Source organism: Chiloscyllium punctatum, chromosome 6, assembly GCF_047496795.1.
Source record: "Chiloscyllium punctatum isolate Juve2018m chromosome 6, sChiPun1.3, whole genome shotgun sequence".
Classification (NCBI taxonomy): domain Eukaryota; kingdom Metazoa; phylum Chordata; class Chondrichthyes; order Orectolobiformes; family Hemiscylliidae; genus Chiloscyllium; species Chiloscyllium punctatum.
The window spans coordinates 74,974,452-74,993,419 of NC_092744.1; the positions used below are offsets into that span (position 1 = coordinate 74,974,452).

Genomic DNA, 18,968 nt, shown 5'->3' on the forward strand with positions numbered 1-18,968 from the left:
CAGCTTGAGCCAAACATTGGTTCTTCCATTTTAGTGCACATGTACAGACCAGTTTTTAAAAACCTATGGAAAAAGGACAGATGACGCAATTGTGACTGAGAAGAAGTAAGCAATAAGATTTCTGCATGGATTAGAACCATTGCTTTATTTGTTTCATTACTAAGTAACCACAATTAAATTTGAAGTTTTAATTATACAAACTTGCCAACATAATAAAAAGTGGGATAATAACAGACTTCAGAAGGATATCAAGGGACTGGTGAAGTAGGCAGCCATTTACCAGAAGCAATTTAATGCAGAAAGAATGAAATGATGCTCGTTAAGAGGAAAAATATGAAGATGCAGAATAGTTTACATATTAGCTTTGTGAGAGATGTAGAAGAGCAGAGGGACTTGTGCTTTCACAACTCTTTGCAGGTGGCAAGGCAAATTGAGATGATTAAAAAAGCATAGGGACTATTTGGTTTTATAAATTATGCTATTGACTATCATGCACACACTTAAGAGTTACTACTTAAGCTTCAGCTAGTATTGTGCACAATTCTGGATAATATATTTAAGGAATGGTGTCAGAGGCAGTTTACTTGAATAATACAGGAATGAGAGTGTTCAATTAAATGAAGAAAATTGAGAAGCAAAAGTAGGTTAACAGGAGTTTGAATAAAGATGTTCAAAGTTATGAGGAACTCTGAGATAGTAAGTTGGAAGTAACTGATTCCTCTTGAAATTAAGTTGATAATCAGAGATCTTAGATTTAAAATCTGTAAAAGAACTAGACAGAAAGTGAGGAAAAGTACATTCAAATGGACAATTATGATCTAGAATTCACTACTTAAAAGTCAAAGAAAATTCCATATAAATTGTTAAAGATATCTGGATATATATTTGAAGGGGACCAATTTGCAAGCTTATAGGGAAAAGATGAAACATGGGACCAAACTGCAAATTCTGTGAAAGAACATGCACAGAAATATTTACTGAAGGACCCTCTTTCATGCTGTAAGATACTACAATTTTAAGTGTCTTAGGTACCTCTAATTTATAGGTTTCACTGCATGTTCATCTGTTGACTTAACTATTCCCAGTCCCAATTCCCTTACTTCCCTTTACTCAGCCAAAACCTTCAGAATAGAATTATTGTCAGATCACAGTCAGTGCCCAACCATTTTGGACTTAGCTCCACTGTCTTGCCTCATTACTGCAGCGTCAGGCTGAATGCGTTTCCCAAAATCCCTTTGACTGACCCCCAAAGTCTCTGTGGTCCCACTCTCAGTAAAGTCTGAAGAAGCACTGTTGTTACTCACCTCTGCAGCTTCATTCATTTTGGTGATCATGGCGCTAACTACATCATCTGCATCACTAATGAAAGTGCCACCATCCCGATTTCGCCGCCGCTTTCGATTCTGATCTTTCTTCTTCTGCAGCATCATCTCAAAATCAGACACAAAATCAGAGCTGCAATAGATGGAAACTCATGAATATACTCAGGATTTTATTCCAGTCAGCGCTGGGAAAACAAAGTGGAATTCCTACATTTGTCAACTTTTATTTTGAAGACATACATGACTGGTCTAGTAATACACAAAGGGGCCTAAATCCTTCCTGACTCTGTTGACCTTCTCAAGACAGTGGACTGCAATACTACTGCTTTATATCATATTTCCCAGACAAAATGATTAAGCCATTGAAGCTGTGGCTCTTTCTCCGGCAAGGCATAGTCATTGCTCCATGTGCAATAGTGCAAGTTACAGACTGGGCTTCTCCATTGAATTTATTGTCAATTCACCACTTTCTGAAAGGCTGTGCTCTGAACTCCCCCTGGGATTTCTAAAGCTAAGTTTCATTTCTGGGATACCTTCTACCAGCAGAAAGATTAAAAAAAACTTTAAAATGCTAGAACACTAATGCTCCTTCAGACAGGGTTCCAGAATTACAGCCCAGCATCCACAGTACGAGATGCAGATCATATTTATGCTGTACTAATTGAACTTTTACTTACTCTCGTCCTTTCCCTCGAACTTCATTGTCAGAATCAGACTCTTCAGCAACCATTTTCTTTCTCTCTGTCTCAAGAGCAGCCTTTTCACCATCAAGGTCCTCTTGGTTAAAGCCCTAAGGAAAGAAGATATTGTTTAGGGATACAGACCACACTCTAACAGCACAGCCTGAAAGACAATAGCTGGAAAGAGCATGCTTTAATCAAAGTACCCTTCCAATAAATGCATTTTACACTAAAGGCCTTGCACACCCAAGAGAGTTACTGTGAGGTATTATGAAGCTTTTAGAGCAGTGAAGTTATCACTTTGCAGTCATCCACCAATAGGTTGAAAGCTGCCAAGGATAAAGATAAAAATCACACAACACCAGGTTATAGTCCAACAGGTTTAATTGGAAGCATACTAGCTTTCGGAGCGATGCTCCTTCATCAGGTGATTGTCAAGGAGCGTCACTCCGAAAGCTAGTGTGCTTCCAATTAAACCTGTTGGACTATAACCTGGTGTTGTGTGATTTTTAACTTTGTACACCTCAGTCCAACACCGGCATCTCCGAATCAAGAATAAAGATAGAATTCATAACCTGGCTTTTGAAAATCCATTAGAGAAATCTGTTGTAGTAAACTGCAACATGCACAGTCACTAAACCAACATCTGATTTTCTCAGAACTGCAAGTCTCATTGGTTGGATACTGAATAACACATTTGGCAGCAGATAGAAAGAAAACTACTGGAAGTAAAAAAAAGGAATGAAGTATGGTTCGCAATACACTCCAGCACAAAGTAAGGCAGGACAGTCCGAAGGGTTCAGTTTTCAGATTATATCGATTTGTTTTAATTGCTGATAGTTAATTTACCCAGAGAATGGTTTATGTTTAATTTCAGATACATAATGTTAATATCAAAACTCCCCGGTCAATGCTTTATTGCTGAGTAAAAGCTCTCTCTGCACCACCCAGTAGGCATTTCCAAGTCAGATAAAGCATGGGTTACATTCAGTAGTTACCTTTACGCTGTTTCATTAAACATCTCCAGGCCGTAGGGTTTACAACATAGCATTTCATTTAGCCCACTGTGCTGATGCTAAACTTGCAAAAGGAGCCAGTAAATGGTTTCATTATATTTATTTTTTCATCTTTATGACATAGGTCACAAGACCTGTCAAATCCGGTGCCAAGATTTAGTTACAAGGCTTTCTTGTGTAAAAACCATTTGTATGGCACTTTATCAAATGCCTTCTGGAGTTCCAAATACACAACATCTACCAGTTCTCCATAATTAATCCTGCATTTTATACCCTCAAAGAATGCTGGCAAAGTTGTCAAAAATGATTTCCTTTCCAAAAACAATATTGACAGTGTTTGCTTATGTTAAACCTTTTCTGAAAAAGCGGTCCTGCTATTTCTTCCTTAATAATGGACTCTAGCAGTTTCCCTGTGACGGATGTCAGGCTAACTGGTCAATAGTTTCTTGTTTTCTGTATCCCTCCCTTCTTGAACAGAGGTGTCACATTAGCAGGTTTCCAATCTCTTAAAACCCTTTTGGAATCCAGGGAGCTCCAGAAAATTTAGATCAATCATGCCTCCACTGTCTTTGCAGCTACTTCCTTTAAAATCCTTGGATACAGGCCTTAAGTCTCACTAGCATATCAAATGCTTTGTCCCACATGGTGGAGACTGTTTCAAGATGTGCCCTCCAATTAGCACCTTCAGTTACTATTTCCTTTGGGATGTTTGTAGTGCCCTCCACCTTAATGACTCTTGCAAATTGTTGGCTTAATTGTCTACCATTTCCCTATTCCCTTTATTAATTCGTCCAGTTGCACCTTCCATGAATCTAACACCGACTTTAGCGATTCGCTTTATATTTACCCAAAGCAGCTTATAAAGTTCCTATATTTTTTGCTAATTTACTTTCATTATCAATTTTCTTCCTCTTTATTAGCTTTTTAGTAATCCACTGCTAGCTTCTAAAAAAAAACCCACAATCTTCTGGCCCACCATTAATTTTCACCACTTTGTATGTGTTAATTTTTACCTGATACTCTTCACAACTACCTTTGTTAAGCACAGGTGCTTCATCCTTCTCATTAATTCTTTTTTGACCAGAATAATTTGTTGCTGAGCGTTATCAAATATGCGCTTTAACATATGCCATTGTTCATCCACTGACTTTACCTTTCGTCTATTTTCCCAGCCTGTTTTAGCCAATTCTTGCTTCATTCTTCTGTAAATCGACCCTATTTAAGTTTGAGACCCAAGTGGCTCACCCTCAAACTGAAATTCAAACCCTATGTTGTGATCACTATCTCTGCAAGGATCTTTAACGTCGAGATCATTTATTAATCATACCTTATTACTCATTACTAGATCCAAAATAGCCGGATCCAAGTAAGAAATTTCTCTAAGAAATAAGGTTTTGATTTAAATAATCGTCCAAATGTCTCTGGAATGCCTAAATTGACTTTGCCTCCATCATAGCTCCAGGCAGCGCAATGCAAATTTTAACCACTTACTGAATATAAAAGTCTTTTCTCATATTTGCTTCTTTTGCAAAGCACTTTAAAACTGTGCCACCTAGTTCTCAATCTGTTCATGAGCAGGAACAGTTTCTCCCTAAATACTCTGTCCTGAACTCTGATGACTTTGAAAACTACTATCAAATCTCCTTGGAGCCTTTTCATCTCCAAGGAAAACAGCCATAAATTATCCTCATACTGAAGTGTCTCATTCCTGCAACCATTCCCTCAAACCCACTCTGCGAAGTCTAGGAATGCACTGGAAAAAGTGCAAAGTGTGGCACCCTTACCTATACACAATATTCCAGTTGAACTCCAGTCAATGTCCTCTAAAACTTTATCAGAACCTCCCTGTTCTTGTACTCTGCACCCTTTTTGATGAAACCTAGAAAATTGGTGCTTTAAAATCAGCTCTCTCTACTTGTTCTGCCAAGCGTCATGACTTATGTACATGCCTTCTAATCTGCAATCACTACTTCTCTCCTCAAAAAAAACAATGCTTAACCCTTTTATCCTTGCAATCTACTTTTCATTCCAAAATACCAAACAAGTTGCAAACTCTGAAATGCATGCTCATCTTTCCTTGAATTTCCTGTCTGAATCTTTCCAACAGCTTTCCACACTTCACAGAAACAAAACAGTTTTATCAAAAGTTGACTGTGTGTCTGTGACAATGGTAAACCATCTCACTCCATGGTTAACTGTCTGCAGTTCCTCTTCCAGCTGTTCTCCAGACCAAACTGTATGGCTCCATTTTGATCCATTCAACTGTAACTAACGAATCACATGTAATGGTTTCTTTTCCCTCAAAAGCTTAATTACCCACATTATCCCACAAAATCTATACAGCATTTTCAGAGCCTTTTTAATCCCGAGACTGGATTTTTCAATCCAATACTGGGTGGGTTTCCAGGTTTTACTCTCAGTAACACAGATTATTCAAATTTCTTCTGCCTGCAGCTTTACTTGCATACATTATATGGCTTGCATGTTCTGGCATCACACAAATCAGTTCTATAATTCTTACACTACATCAGTGCCTCCACTTCAATACTACTTAATTGGCTTCAAAGTTCTTTGGGATACTCTGAGGTTGTGAAAGGCACCATATAAATTCAAATCCTTCCTTTCTTTTACTGAACAAAATGAATAACCCGAGATAGTGGCAAACGTATTTGTGCACAATTTCAGAAGTCACAAGCATGGCACTCAGTTATGTAAGCATCCATCAGGGAATACAGGACAGGGTATAATATTGTTTGGATTAACCTGATAATACAGGACCTTTTTACCTTAGTAAACACCTCAATTATTTTGGCATCATCTATATTCTGAGCCAATGAATCTATAATCTCAATTCTCCCTGGCTTTAGTTTTAACCAATTATAAAATGGTATATACACCAGTTACCAAATCTGTTAGCACTACTCTGAGCCAGTTACTTGCAGCTTCCCAAAGGCAGGCCAAATACTCTGTCCTTGCCTCTGAATCCCAGCTTTACACAGGTATGATTCCAAGTGTACTAGCTGAAGCTGGGGACTTGCAGAATGGGGGTAATGACAAGGCCAGCACGTACATGGAAACTGTTGTCAGATTTAACTCCAGTTTTTACTTCAGGCTGTAAAGGAACAAAGACTCACCTACTGGAATGGTATTTGGTGTTTAAATCAAATTTGACACTTTACTGCAGTACTGAGATAGTGTTTGCAAGGTTTGTAGCTCAGGTTGAGGTTTAGGGTGTAGGTTTGCTCGTTGAGCTGTAGGTTTCATATCCAGATGTTTCATTACCTGGCTAGGTAACATCATTAGTGGCGATCTCTAAGTGAAGCGAAGCTGTTGTCTCCTGCTTTCTATTTATATCTTTCTCCTGGATGGGGTTCCTGGGGTTTGTGGTGATGTCATTTCCTGTTCGTTTTCTGAGGCATCTAGTTAGATGGTATCTAGATCTATGTGTTTGTTTATGGCATTGTGGTTGGAGTACTAGGCCTCTAGGAATTCTCTGGCATGTCTTTGCTTAGCCTGTCCCAGGATAGATGTGTTGTCCCAGTCGAAATGGTGGTTTTTTTCATCCGTGTGTAGGGCTATGAGGGAGAGAGGGTCGTGTCTTTTTGTGGCTAGCTGGTGTTCGTGTATCCTGGTGGCTTACTTTCTTCCTGTTTGTCCGACGTAGTGTTTGTGGCAGTCCTTGCATGGAATTTTGTAGATGATGTTGGTTTTGTCCATAGGTTGTACTGGGTCTTAAGTTTGTTAGTTTTTGTTTGAGAGTGTTGGTGGGTTTGTGTGCTACTAGGATTCCGAGGGGTCTCAGTAGTCTGGCTGTTATTTCTGAAACATCTTTGATGTATGGTTCTACATCATTACAAAAGGTGCTGTCTTTCTGTCAAGACTTGAACCTCATAGATTGTCCTAATATACTAGCAATTATCTGTTTCTCAATCAACTCCACTAAAACATGTTACTAGATGTTAGGTTATTCCTGACCCTTTTCTGTTGTGAGTGCTTACTCTGTACAAATCTCTTGACCACAGTTTAATAGATAGGGTTGAGATTATATATTCACTAGCTCAGAATATAAAGATGCCAAAACAATTGAGGAGTTTATTCAAGTATAAATGGTTCTGCGATTCACAGACTTGAAAGGCCAGTTTTTTTTTCTGGGTTGTAAGGATCCAATGGAACTGTATTAAGTCTCATTTAGACAGACATGAAGGTGGTTGGAACCTGAGATAATAGTAACTAATAATAGGAAAAGGACTCAATACAAAACAATGACAGGTTGAAAGCATGACCACCAATGCCTACCAACTGCACAGTAGCCCCTAAATTCCTGACAAACTATGCCAGCAGTGCCTAATCATGAACACTGCACAGGCATTCAGCTACCAGTATTGTACAAATTCCCTGCTGTCCTCCGTCAAGGGCAAATTGTGCAGCAATACCTGGCTGCTGGAACTAGCAAAAGAATACAACAACCTAACCACTAGCATCTGGAAGATGTTTAATCTTCCTAATGTAAATTAGGGGCAATTTGGTTTACAAGGACAGACAATATGTCAGATTGAAAATATCATACAAAACTATGGAGCTGATAACTTTGCAAATAAAAGAATGACAGGATTAATTTGTATAGGAAGTCTTCCTAAAGCCTTTTGCCTATCAACTTTCTAAGTTTTCACATTCAGAACAACAACAACTTTATTGAAGAACCAAACAAACATTTTTTGGTAGGGCTGATTATTCCAACAGCAAGTTTTTGCTTGCAAGAATAAATCAGGTGAATCACAGTATTTAGAAATCAACTATACGTACTGTAAACTCTTCCCCTTCATCATCCGATTCACCAAAAATGTCAGCTATCAAGTTTCCAACACCAGTCCTGTTTAGAGGAAGCAGAGGAAAAGGTTACCAGGTTACTCAGACATTAGTCCCACCAAAAGGAAGTGCTATCTATGTTGAGGGACATTTCTCACAGACCATCTCCAATGCTTCTCAATGATCTGTCAGATCACTGCACATTTGCAAGCTACTTGCCACTGAAAATAATTACTGGAGGATGGATGCCCTGGAATTAATCTGCACAGGAGAATCTAGAACAGCTGGTATGGCCATATATTTGCACCACTGGATGGAAACATTTTAATGCCTGCCCATATCAAATTATACATTATACAGGAAAATCAGAACCACGAATTTAGCAAAGGCAGACGCAGGACAACAGATTGGCTGTCCATCATACTGCCACCAGAAATAAAGATCCATAAGTGATCTTGGTATCAGCTTCACTCAGCATTTTCATTCCCTTGAACCATATGGTTTCAAGCCTTTCACCCCAGTAGAAGCACAGAATCTAAGCTGATAGCTCTCACTCCGTATTTATTGAATTTAGCTGCTGCTTTTGGATGAAATTTTAAACTGAGGCATGGTATGACATCTCAAGCAAACATTAAATATCTTATGGCATCATTTGAAGAGGGATAAATCCTGATGAATCTGTCACTATTTATCCATTTACCAGAGATTAACTGATGATCTGCAGAAGTATCAAGAACCGTGTTGTGTGTCTAAATTGGTTGTCCACAAAACAATGACTGCATTACAGAAGAATCTATTTCTGAATGTTATAAAAACCTAAGTTCATTATTTGTAGGTAGGTTTTCACTTCCATATTAATACTCAATCAAATAATAGTGCTGGAAACATTGCAAAAAGTAATTTTGAGTAAATAATGTATGCTGTGGAAATGCAGGAACATTGAACCTACTCAAGCAGTACATAAAGCAACAGCCAAGTGAACAGCATTAATGACTGACATCAACAGATTTACTTTCGTTCATCTTCAATCAACTTGTAGTAATTGAACTTACAGTTCATGTAGATGAAGCCAATCTCAAATTGCATTTTACAATTCAGTAAAAACTTAAAATCTGTGGAAATATGTACGGGATCACCAGCTATAACTTTGAAGTACTTCTGAGATATCCTGAGTATCTAAATAATACTATTTAAATGCAAAATTATTTATATTACTCAAACACTTATTCAGTTATCTTGTAAATGTTTCCACATTAAATATGATTATCTTCCTGTCCATTTCATTGCTTAGAAATTAGATCCAGCTAGGTTTCTTTTACAGGTGTACAATGGGTGCCTGAAAGTTCGTATAGGGCAACACATGCGTACTCATCCACAATGAAAGTGCACCATACTGGCTCGGATTCGTCTATTGGTATCAGGAATATTGAGCATGAAACTTCAATTAGGCCCTTTGCATTTGTCAATCAGAGTCCTAACATCTGTTCCATGCCTTCTCATGAAATTTGATTGTGCATGACTATTTTCTCAGGCTGAGTCTCTCGAGGCTGCCATCTGAAGTGCAAGATTTTTGAAAGCCAATGTCACTGTGGAGATGAGAGGAAGATGAGTGTTGCCTCTGGAGCTCCAGCTGTTGGCTGAATAAACAAATGAGGCTTTCGCTGTTATGTCTGATGGTCCTACTACCTGCCTCATGGTCATCAGCCAAATAGTTAAATGCAGTTTATCCATAAAATAAAGTATAATGTGGATAAATGTGAAGCTATCCAAGTTCACAACAAAAGCAGGAAGGCAGATTTCCTGCAGAGTGACAGAATGGAAAAAGGGAAGGTGTAATAAAACCTGTGCATCCTTGTACACTAGTCGCTGGCTTTTCACCATGATTTTCATTCTCTCCTTACAGCTGTCATACCTTAAAACTCAGTTACCAGATTTGCATTGCGTATCCACAATGAGATTGTATCAGTGAGTTACACAGTTACCAGTGTAAATTCCTTGCAATTGTATAAACTGGAAATATTGAACAGTTATTAAATTCACTAGATTAAGGAACTGGCTGATCCTTTAATGCGCAGTCAACCTACAACAGTAGTCTGATACTTGGACAGCAATTTCAAAGTCCACCACATTATTTTTCATTTATGCTCTAGTCTTTTGGTCATATATTTCAAGATCTGTTTAAGATATCATAATGGTGCCATGCACTGTTGTTAGTGGGCTATTGACCACTGCCACAGATTTCTCTCCTGTATTATATTCCATGGTTGAGAGCAATTCAGTTTAATGTGCTGTAAAAGATGCAGATGCCCAATGTTTGTTCTAATAATGAGTTCCAACTTGAAATGTCTTTGGCTACACGTTTAGTCCATCTAGTTTGCATCCCCATAATTTATTTCTTTGCTCTTTTTGACTTCAGCCCATCTGTCCAGATTTCTTGTGTTTGTTTCAACTTGTCCCTCATTTTTCAGGCCACTCCTGAGTTTATGTCATCCAGTTCTAAATCATCTATGGGCACTGTAAACAATACTGACTGTATCATTGGCCCGTGTGATGCCCTATGGGTGAGTTTGTCAGTATGTCTCAATTCACAATTATCCTTAGCTTTCTCTGGTTTAGCTCATTTCCAACTTGTCTGATCACTTGCCTCCACTTTAACACCTCCCAATCTTGGGGCTTAATCACAGTATGATATCAAATGGTTTGAAGACCTTTATCTTAGCAGCAAGTTGTATCATTTTCAGAAAGAACTCCGGTAAATTTGTGCTCAAAGTTCCCCACCCATAAATTACAGAATCACAAACAATTACATTATAGAAACAACCTATTTGGCCCATTAATTTATCACCAGTATTTCTCTGCATGAACCACCTACACTGATCTCATTCTGTGAGCTTTTCCATACTTTTTAATTTTCCTTTTCTTTTAGATACTGATTCATACGTAATAACAATCAAATTTTTGCTCTCTACTCCAACAGTCCATTGCAAATGACTACACCTTAGGCTTTCTTCTATAATCAAAGCAATTTAGTCCTCATGTCTAACGCACAGTGAAAGCAACTAACTTTCATGACTAGTACATCTGCGTAAAGAACATATCAAATGCTCAACTTTAATTTACCATTATTAGTGAGTTAACTTTCCCATCTGGTGATATTTGGCCATTCCCACAAATAGAGCAAGCAATGTTTTAAGTAGCATTTTACTAAGCTAACAAATTTACCTAATGACTAGACATAAACTAATTAAAATTTTAAAAATGCTGAATAAAAACATAATTTCGAGAAGACCAGCCAAATGTTTGTGAAAATTGAACAGATCAGAGACAACTACACTTCCTCTGGACAAATACAGTTTAATTGTGCACTTTTGGTTAAGGTAGGAATATTCACCATATGGTCTTTGACCATAATTCAACTACCATAAATAACTGAACAGGCAACAATGAGGAATAGAGCAACTAACACTTCAAAGTTCAGCAATGGACAGGTTACTGACTAAAGAAAGCTAAACTACAGTGAATGAAAGCCAAGAATTGTGATCAGAAATAGAAGTGAAGCAACAAAACTAGAGGAACATCTAAAAGAGGGAATTAAAAATTTGCAAACGATAGCAAGGTATAACATATTTCTTCAAGGCAGAAGTCTGAAAAATATTCTTGGAATGCAGAAATCAACAAACATAGCTCCCGACATCAAGTCCAACTGAACATATATATAGTATGGACCCAAAAAAAGTGAATGGAGGTACGAGATAATTGCAAAAGAAATGATCTGCCAGCTTTCCTGTTTGGATGAGGACTTGGTTTCAAAAATACACAGTAAAAGAACTAACTTGCAATACTAACTTATAGCTAAGGAGTGAGCTATGCTTCCAAATCTATGTAATGGATAAGATGGCTTATAAATAGAATAACAGATACCTAGAAGTTTGTAACAGCTAATTGGTATTTAGTTAAAGTTGGAACTATAAAAGATCTGCACCACATGCCCAAAACAGAGGGTTTCAAATCATGCACTATTACCGTTTAGAGGTCAATGGTTTTCTTCAATTAAAAAATGCTATAAATTGAACACTCAAATGTGATTCACTTCCTTGCTGTTTGGTTCTAACAGAATAAAATTAGCACATCATAAATACTGAGATACTAAGCGTAGAAGGGTGGAAATTTTGGAGTGCATGTCCATAAGATCCTTGAACATAGCAAGGTTGAGAAAGTGGTTAACAGACCACATTGGACATTTTTCTTTGTTAGCTGAGGAAGAAAGTACAGAGGACAGGGGTCACTAAGACAAGTACTCCATGTAGGTCTGGTTACTACATTCCAGAAAATATATGTTTGCGCCCAGTACTATGTAAAGATGCTGCCAAGAATGGAGAATTCCAACTTTGGAGAAAAATTGAATAGGCTGGGGCTATTTGGAATAGAAGAGATACAAAATTATGAGGAACCTTAATTGAGTGGATAGGAATAACTTATTTCCTTGAGCAAAGAATGGCAATAGATTTCAATTACCTTGTATTAGAGAAATTGAGGAGAAATCTTTCCGTCTGGGAAGTTAAGGGTGTGGAGAACACAATCTGAAATGGTGGCAGTGGTAGGATCGCTGGTCAATGTTAAATAAGCGCTGTAGGACCACAGATTAAGAGCTTGAAGTGGGACTAATTGGACATTGTTTGTTTTGGCTAGCACAGACATGATGAACCAAATGTTCTCCTTCTCAGTTGTAAACTTTTTACTTTACTAAATTTCTCAAATCTCCAGTGCCAGGTCTGTAATAAGACAGGAAATTAGCCCAGGTTATAAAGTGACAGCTCTCCTACCATACCCTGGTGGCATACTGGGATTGATCTGTAACGTGATGATGCTTACCACCACTTCAGCCTAGTGTTATATAGTCTATGTTCTGGAGGACTGAAGACAGAATTCTCCATCATTTACGGAACATATTATGAAGCTTCCATTTGCCCACTTGGTTTTAATGAGATTATGAAATAACTGGGGTGAATCAGCAGGGAAATGTAGCCTTGAATCTACAATACTCAGATCATTGTCTTTAGAAGCATTTTTCACTTACTCATCCTCAGAGTCGCTGTCACTGCCAAAGAGACCAGATTCAGCTTTTTGAGAGGGTTCCTTATTCTCCTCATCTTCATCACTGTCTGTTAAAACGCCATTAGATTCTCGTTTTTCTGGTTCTGCATCGCTGTCAGATTCTTCGCCAGCAGAAAGAATATGCTTTTTCTTAGCAGGGGCATCACTGCCCGAGTTGGAGTCCTCATCCTCTGATACAACACGTTTTTTCTTAGGTATAGTGTCGCTCTCTGAATCGTCATCATTGGAGAAGGTCTGATTTTTCCTAATATTTGTGTTATTATCAGAATCCTCAGCATCAGAAACAATCTGCTTTTTTGCACGGGCGTTGGAGTCACTGTCTGAGTCATCAACATCAGAGACTGCTCGCTTGGTTCGCGACACATCGGCATCATCGTCCGATTCATCGTCTGAAACAATGCGCTTTGCTATAGCAACGTCAGGTTCATTGTCTGAATCTTCGCCACCCGAGGTAGCTCGTTTTCTCTTTAAATCACTAGCATCGCTGTCCGATTCCTCCCCACCTGAAACACCGAGCTTTTTCTTAGTGGGAGAAAAGTCACTGTCTGAGTCCTCACTGTCTGACATCAAGCGACTTTTCTTAGCTGCTGCGACAAAGAAAGAGAACACATTTAACCTGTGTGTTGAATCAGGTTCATTGATTGCAGGATATGGAAACAACACAACCACATAACTGCTCCCACTACTATTCTAAAAATACAGCATCTCAAGAATGGAAGGGCAGCTTATTCACCCTCAGATGTAGATATCACTGGTTCCAATTGCACCTTCTGATCCAATCTAAAAATGAAGTTGGAAGCCAATTAGTATCACTTTCAGGAATAATGATTTCTCAGCTGAAAACTGGCACATCTGAACAGGGCAATGAATACAGATCGAAGCAAGGGTTTGGATGAATCCAGTTGACAATGTATTCATTAGCAGAGATCTCCATTTGAAAGGCAAATATTTTTGGGACAATGGGAGCCAGCCTATATTTCCTGCATTACCAACCTTGCATCACACAAACTCATTGAAGCTAATTTGATTCACTGTTGAATACTCACATTTATTCTGTTCTTCTTTTTCATCTTCACTATCAGACAGAACTGGTTTCTTCCTCTTCACTGAAATAGAGTATCTAGGTGTTAGGAACTTCACAAAAGGACATTAAATGTCATTCATGAAATCTGATAGTATAGAAGGAGACCATCCATCAGTCCATCATGTCTATGGATATTCTCTGAAAGACGCATTCACACAGACCCTCCCCCAATATCTTATTCTCATATCAATTCTTTCAGCTGAAGCTTCAATGATGCCTATGTAATTAGAGACATAACTTAGTCAACAACTGCCTAGATCCATCAGGTGTTCACTGGTGGTTTTGTGCTTGGTTAGTGAATCTTGACTGGAAAGATAGTTGGCCATTGCAATCAATTTGAGAGGGGATGAAAAAGTTCTGCAAGGTTTCTCAATCCACATCTCCATTCTGTGATTTTTGCTGGAAATTATAAATCAAGCAATAACAGAATTATATCTTGCAAAAATGGCTTCTCAATATGCTTGTCATAAGTTCTAGAGGGCAGAAAATGTCTGAGATACCTGAAGGATAATGGATCTTTGATTTTATCACGGGTTTTAACATTGTTGAATGTTTACTAAGAGCTATTCCCCATTGTAATCTTAAATATTTATTCCCCCAGCATTCATCACAGATACAAAACCAGAGTGGGCTCATCAACTACTCATGAATAGTTCCTTGATGCAGAAAACTGAGTCATTTAATTCTTAAAACATGGCCACAGTTCACTCGATAGAGGTGTAAGTTTAAATCTGAACTTGGCAAATCAAACAAGTTTAAAATTAAACAATTTCTAATGTCAAGTAAAAAGCCAAAGAACTGCAGATGCTGGAAATCAGAAACAAAAACAAACAGAATTGTTGGAATAACACAGGTCTGGTAGCATCCGTGCAGAGAAAGCAGAATTAATGTTTGGGGTCCAGTGACCCTTCTTCTGAGCTGTTGAATTGTTCTAGCAATTTCTGTACTGATGTAAAGTCCCTGGCAGGATTTACTCACTAACTGTGGATTATAGTGTCAATAAGTATCACACTGATTGTTGCATTCATAATTGCACTAATATTGTGAGTTTGAACAAGGCCAATCAATCAATGTCAATGTCATCAACCGGAGATGTTAACTTTGATTCTCTCGCCACAGATCCTGCCTGATCTATTGAGCCATCCAGCCTTTTCTGGGTTCATTTCAGATTTCTATCATCCACAGCATTTTACCTTTATAATTGGTTAGAGTATGAAATGGACATATGGAACAGGACTGACTTGGTCAAGAGAGTTGGATTAGTGTGCAGAGGAAACTGCATTGGGGAACACATGAAAGTAACCGTGGAATGTGATATTCATTTGACACTTGAACCAGAACACATGGAATACAGAAGTCACTTTCTAATCCTCTTTATTTCTAAGAACTTTTGACAGCAGGCAGATTTCCTTTAAATCAGTACATACCAGTTTCCTCCGCTTCTTCCTCATCCTGCTCATCATCGCTGTTGGATGCCCTGTGAGGTGCAGGGCCATCATCATCACTGACTCCTCGGCTCTCATTATGCTCTGGTGATACTCTCACATCCTTTTCACTGTCCGTGTCATTCATTCTTTCGTGGCTCCCTTCTAACTCTCCACCACTGTCTTCGTTTATGGAGTGATTCTCCTTATCACTACCTGCTTCATCATCTGATTGCTCAATGCTGTGAGCTTTCTTGGGTTCTTCACCCTCTGAATCACTGCTAACATGGTTATCCTCCCTGCTTTGCGGCCGGCTGAGGCGATCAACGTCTTCCGCGTCACTCTGATCTTCTTTATGGCTTTCATCCTGAAACAGAAGCAATATGAAAAGTTTCAGAGACTGAGCTTTGATAATTTACTTTTTTTTCCAAAATGAACTTCTTTTAAACAGTGAAGTTATATCCAGTAAGAGAAATTGAGAAACAAAACTATAAGTCAGTAAAAGGTGAATAATAAAGAATAGCTTGAAAATTATTAGAAGTTTTGAATGATGGGAAGAGTATTGAAGAATGAGTCACATTTAGGGATGAAATTCCAGATATTTGGAATGAAGTGATTAAATTCTATCAGTGACCATGTGATACAACCTGGGTTAAAAAACATTACAAAGGCCAGGAATTACAAGTGGAAATGGGAAAACATTGGACAGGCTGCAGAGGTAGCCACACGGAGATGGAAAATAACATAAGAATAAATCTCTTTATGCCTCAATATTATATCAGCTGGAGCCTTGCCCAGAATGTCATCGAGATAACTTTACCTTCCAATGTAAGTGATCGTTTCCATGCTGGCACATGTGGTTTGTCATTTCAACCTCCTAGGTTGCAGGACTTAACACGAGCTGAAGTTAATAATTGTAGTTTTAGGAACAAAGTAGATGCATTCCAGGTTCTAGGTGAACAGCAATGTCCACAAAAATGTGCCTTTTAAACACAAAATATCTCAAATACTTCAACAGGGTAGAATTAGGCAAAAAACAGAGAGAGATCCAGAAATGGGAGTATTTGGAAGGTTGAACAAAAGTTTAGCATGGGAGGAAAAGGACGGAGAAGGCCTTCAGGAGAATATTTCAGAGTATGGCACCTGAAGGTGAAACAGCCAGTTGTAGGTTGAAACTGGGTAGGACAGGGATAAACAGAATCAGTCCCAGAATCAGTGAACAAAAACTGGTCATGGACAGAAAGGGAGTGGACTATGATGTTTTAAAATTTTGGATGAGAATTTTAAATTAGCTGTATTGTGGTCCACAAACCAAAGTAGGTCAACAAGCAGAAGAGACACAAAAACTTGGTCTGGGATCAGATATAGGTAGCTTTTTTTTTTGAAAACTCCTGAGCTTACAGACGATGGAGTAGTACAGAGATTGAGGTAAGATTATGGAGGTGGTAATAGGTGACCCTTGTGATGAAGGAGGGTTAGATTGAAATCTCAGCTTAAAATTGAACAGTGTGCAGAAAACAATTCAGGAACACCTTGTATTTGTTACTAAAAGGTAAATGCAGGGAAATGAAACTGAGGCTATTGTTGCTGTCCAGTAGAATCCACGATGGTTGCATTCTGCTGCAACCCCACCTTACAGAAAAATCAAGCTTTAAAAAAAACACTTAAAGTATTGGAAATGTAACTGCATTACAGTCAACATGTTCAGAACTTCATGCTTTAGAAACACAGTGTCCCCAGTTTAGCAATCGCATTATAGCGAATTTGCGTTAACAAAATTGGGCGGCACAGTGGTTAGCACTGCTGCCTCACAGCACCAGAGACCCGGGTTCAATTCCCGCCTCAGACGACTGACCGTGTGGAGTTTGCACATTCTCCCTGTGTCTGCTTGGGTTTCCTCCCACAGTCCAAAAATGTGCAGTTCAGGTGAACTGGCTATGCTAAATTGCCCATAGTGTTAGGTGAAGGGGTAAATGTAGGGGTATGGGTGGGTTGCGCTTTGGCGGGTCGGTGTGGACTTGTTGGGCCAAAGGGCCTGTTTCCACACTGTAAGTAATCTAATCTAATCTAAAATACTTGTTATAGCAGAACAATTTGTAGTTCATTATGTCTACAGAACAGAGGCACACATGTCCAACCATGACATATGGTAAAATCATGTGTTTCAGACACATTGAAGTCTACAGCTATTCGTCTTGACTGGCTGACTACGGGGTCAATTCTATGGAAGGAGGACCAGGATGATAAAATGAGTCACTTACCTCAGAGTGATGACCCACACTGCTGGCTTCAGATGCAGCACGGTGTTCAGTCATATCCTCCTGATCATCAGAGTCTGAATTATGTTCATCCTGTACTGGCGTTGCTCCACCATCATCTATTTGAAGTAAATCAACACTCAGTGCCATGTCACTGCTGCAAATACATGCCACCATCACAGTATTTTGGCAGGTGACTACACACAAAAATATATTTTGCTGGCTGTGATGTAATTTAAAATATCCTAATCTAAAAGTTTGTTTGTTCTTTTACTACATTCTATTAGGCTTACAAAGGGTAAATTAGAGCTTTAGAATGGAAAGGAATTACAGCTTCTGAAAATAAAGAGTGATAGCTTTTGGCTATTTTAGTTTGAAGTCTGCAGGAAGGAGAGAGAAAAACAAGATGTTTAACGGAAGTTGGCAAGTTGGTTATTTAAGATAGAATTTCAATTGTAGTTAGCTATTCCGCAATCCAGAAAATTCCAAAACCCAGAAATGTGCGCTCCTTAAGCACACTGGACTGGGGTTGGAGAGATTTACTATATATATTAATAAGGTCGTAAGTCCATAAGATATAGGAGCAGAATTAGGCTATTTGGTCCATCGAGTCTGCTCTGCCATTTGATGATGGCTTATATGCTCCTCACTTCCCTACTTCTCTCAATATCCCTTCAACACATTTCCAATTAAAAATCGGTCTAACTCCTCCGCAAATTTACTCACTGTCCCAGCATCCACCACACTTTGGGGTAGCTTATTCCACAGATTCACAACCCTCTGGGAGAGGTAGTTTCTCCTTAACTCTGTTTTAAATTTGTTACTCTTATTCTAAGATTATAACCCCTCATCCTAGAATGCCCCACAAGAGGAAGCATCCAGTCCATGTCTATTTTATCCATATCTTTTTCATTTCAGAATACCTCAATTTGATCTCCCCCCATTCTTCTGGATTCCAGACAGCATAAGTCAAAACTGTTCAATCTCTCTTCATACGACAAACCCCTCATCTTGAGATCAATATATTCATGGCTTGGCTGAAAATACTGTGCAATTGTAGACAAATTTCCTAAGGTACAAAGATAAGGAGGAATGAAAGATCTGAGGAAGACACAAAAAGTCTTCAAAAGGCATGTGGCTAAGTTAACCGAAGCGAGTAAAGTTTGGCAGTTGGAGCATGACGTGGAAAATGTGAAGTTACCCACTTTGGCAGGAAGAATACATAAGTACTTAAATGGAAAAAGACATCACAGTATTGGAGGG

General features: G+C 38.6%; 1 protein-coding gene across 3 annotated transcripts in view; it reads right to left on the bottom strand.

Annotated features, from left to right (window-relative positions):
• iws1 (interacts with SUPT6H, CTD assembly factor 1) overlaps window positions 1-18,968 on the bottom strand; it is a 58,683-nt gene that overhangs the window by 25,235 nt on the left and 14,480 nt on the right. For 2 of the 3 annotated variants that reach the window (XM_072572941.1, XM_072572939.1), the window contains exons 2-8: window positions 17,709-17,824; window positions 15,451-15,814; window positions 13,986-14,045; window positions 12,902-13,526; window positions 7,822-7,888; window positions 2,000-2,112; window positions 1,305-1,455 (exon numbers count right to left, since the gene is read on the bottom strand). In XM_072572941.1, coding sequence (XP_072429042.1) covers window positions 1,305-1,455; window positions 2,000-2,112; window positions 7,822-7,888; window positions 12,902-13,526; window positions 13,986-14,045; window positions 15,451-15,814; window positions 17,709-17,824 — 1,496 coding nt within the window. The remainder of the gene's footprint in view (window positions 1-1,304; window positions 1,456-1,999; window positions 2,113-7,821; window positions 7,889-12,901; window positions 13,527-13,985; window positions 14,046-15,450; window positions 15,815-17,708; window positions 17,825-18,968) is intronic. The other variant, XM_072572940.1, reaches the window with a different exon arrangement.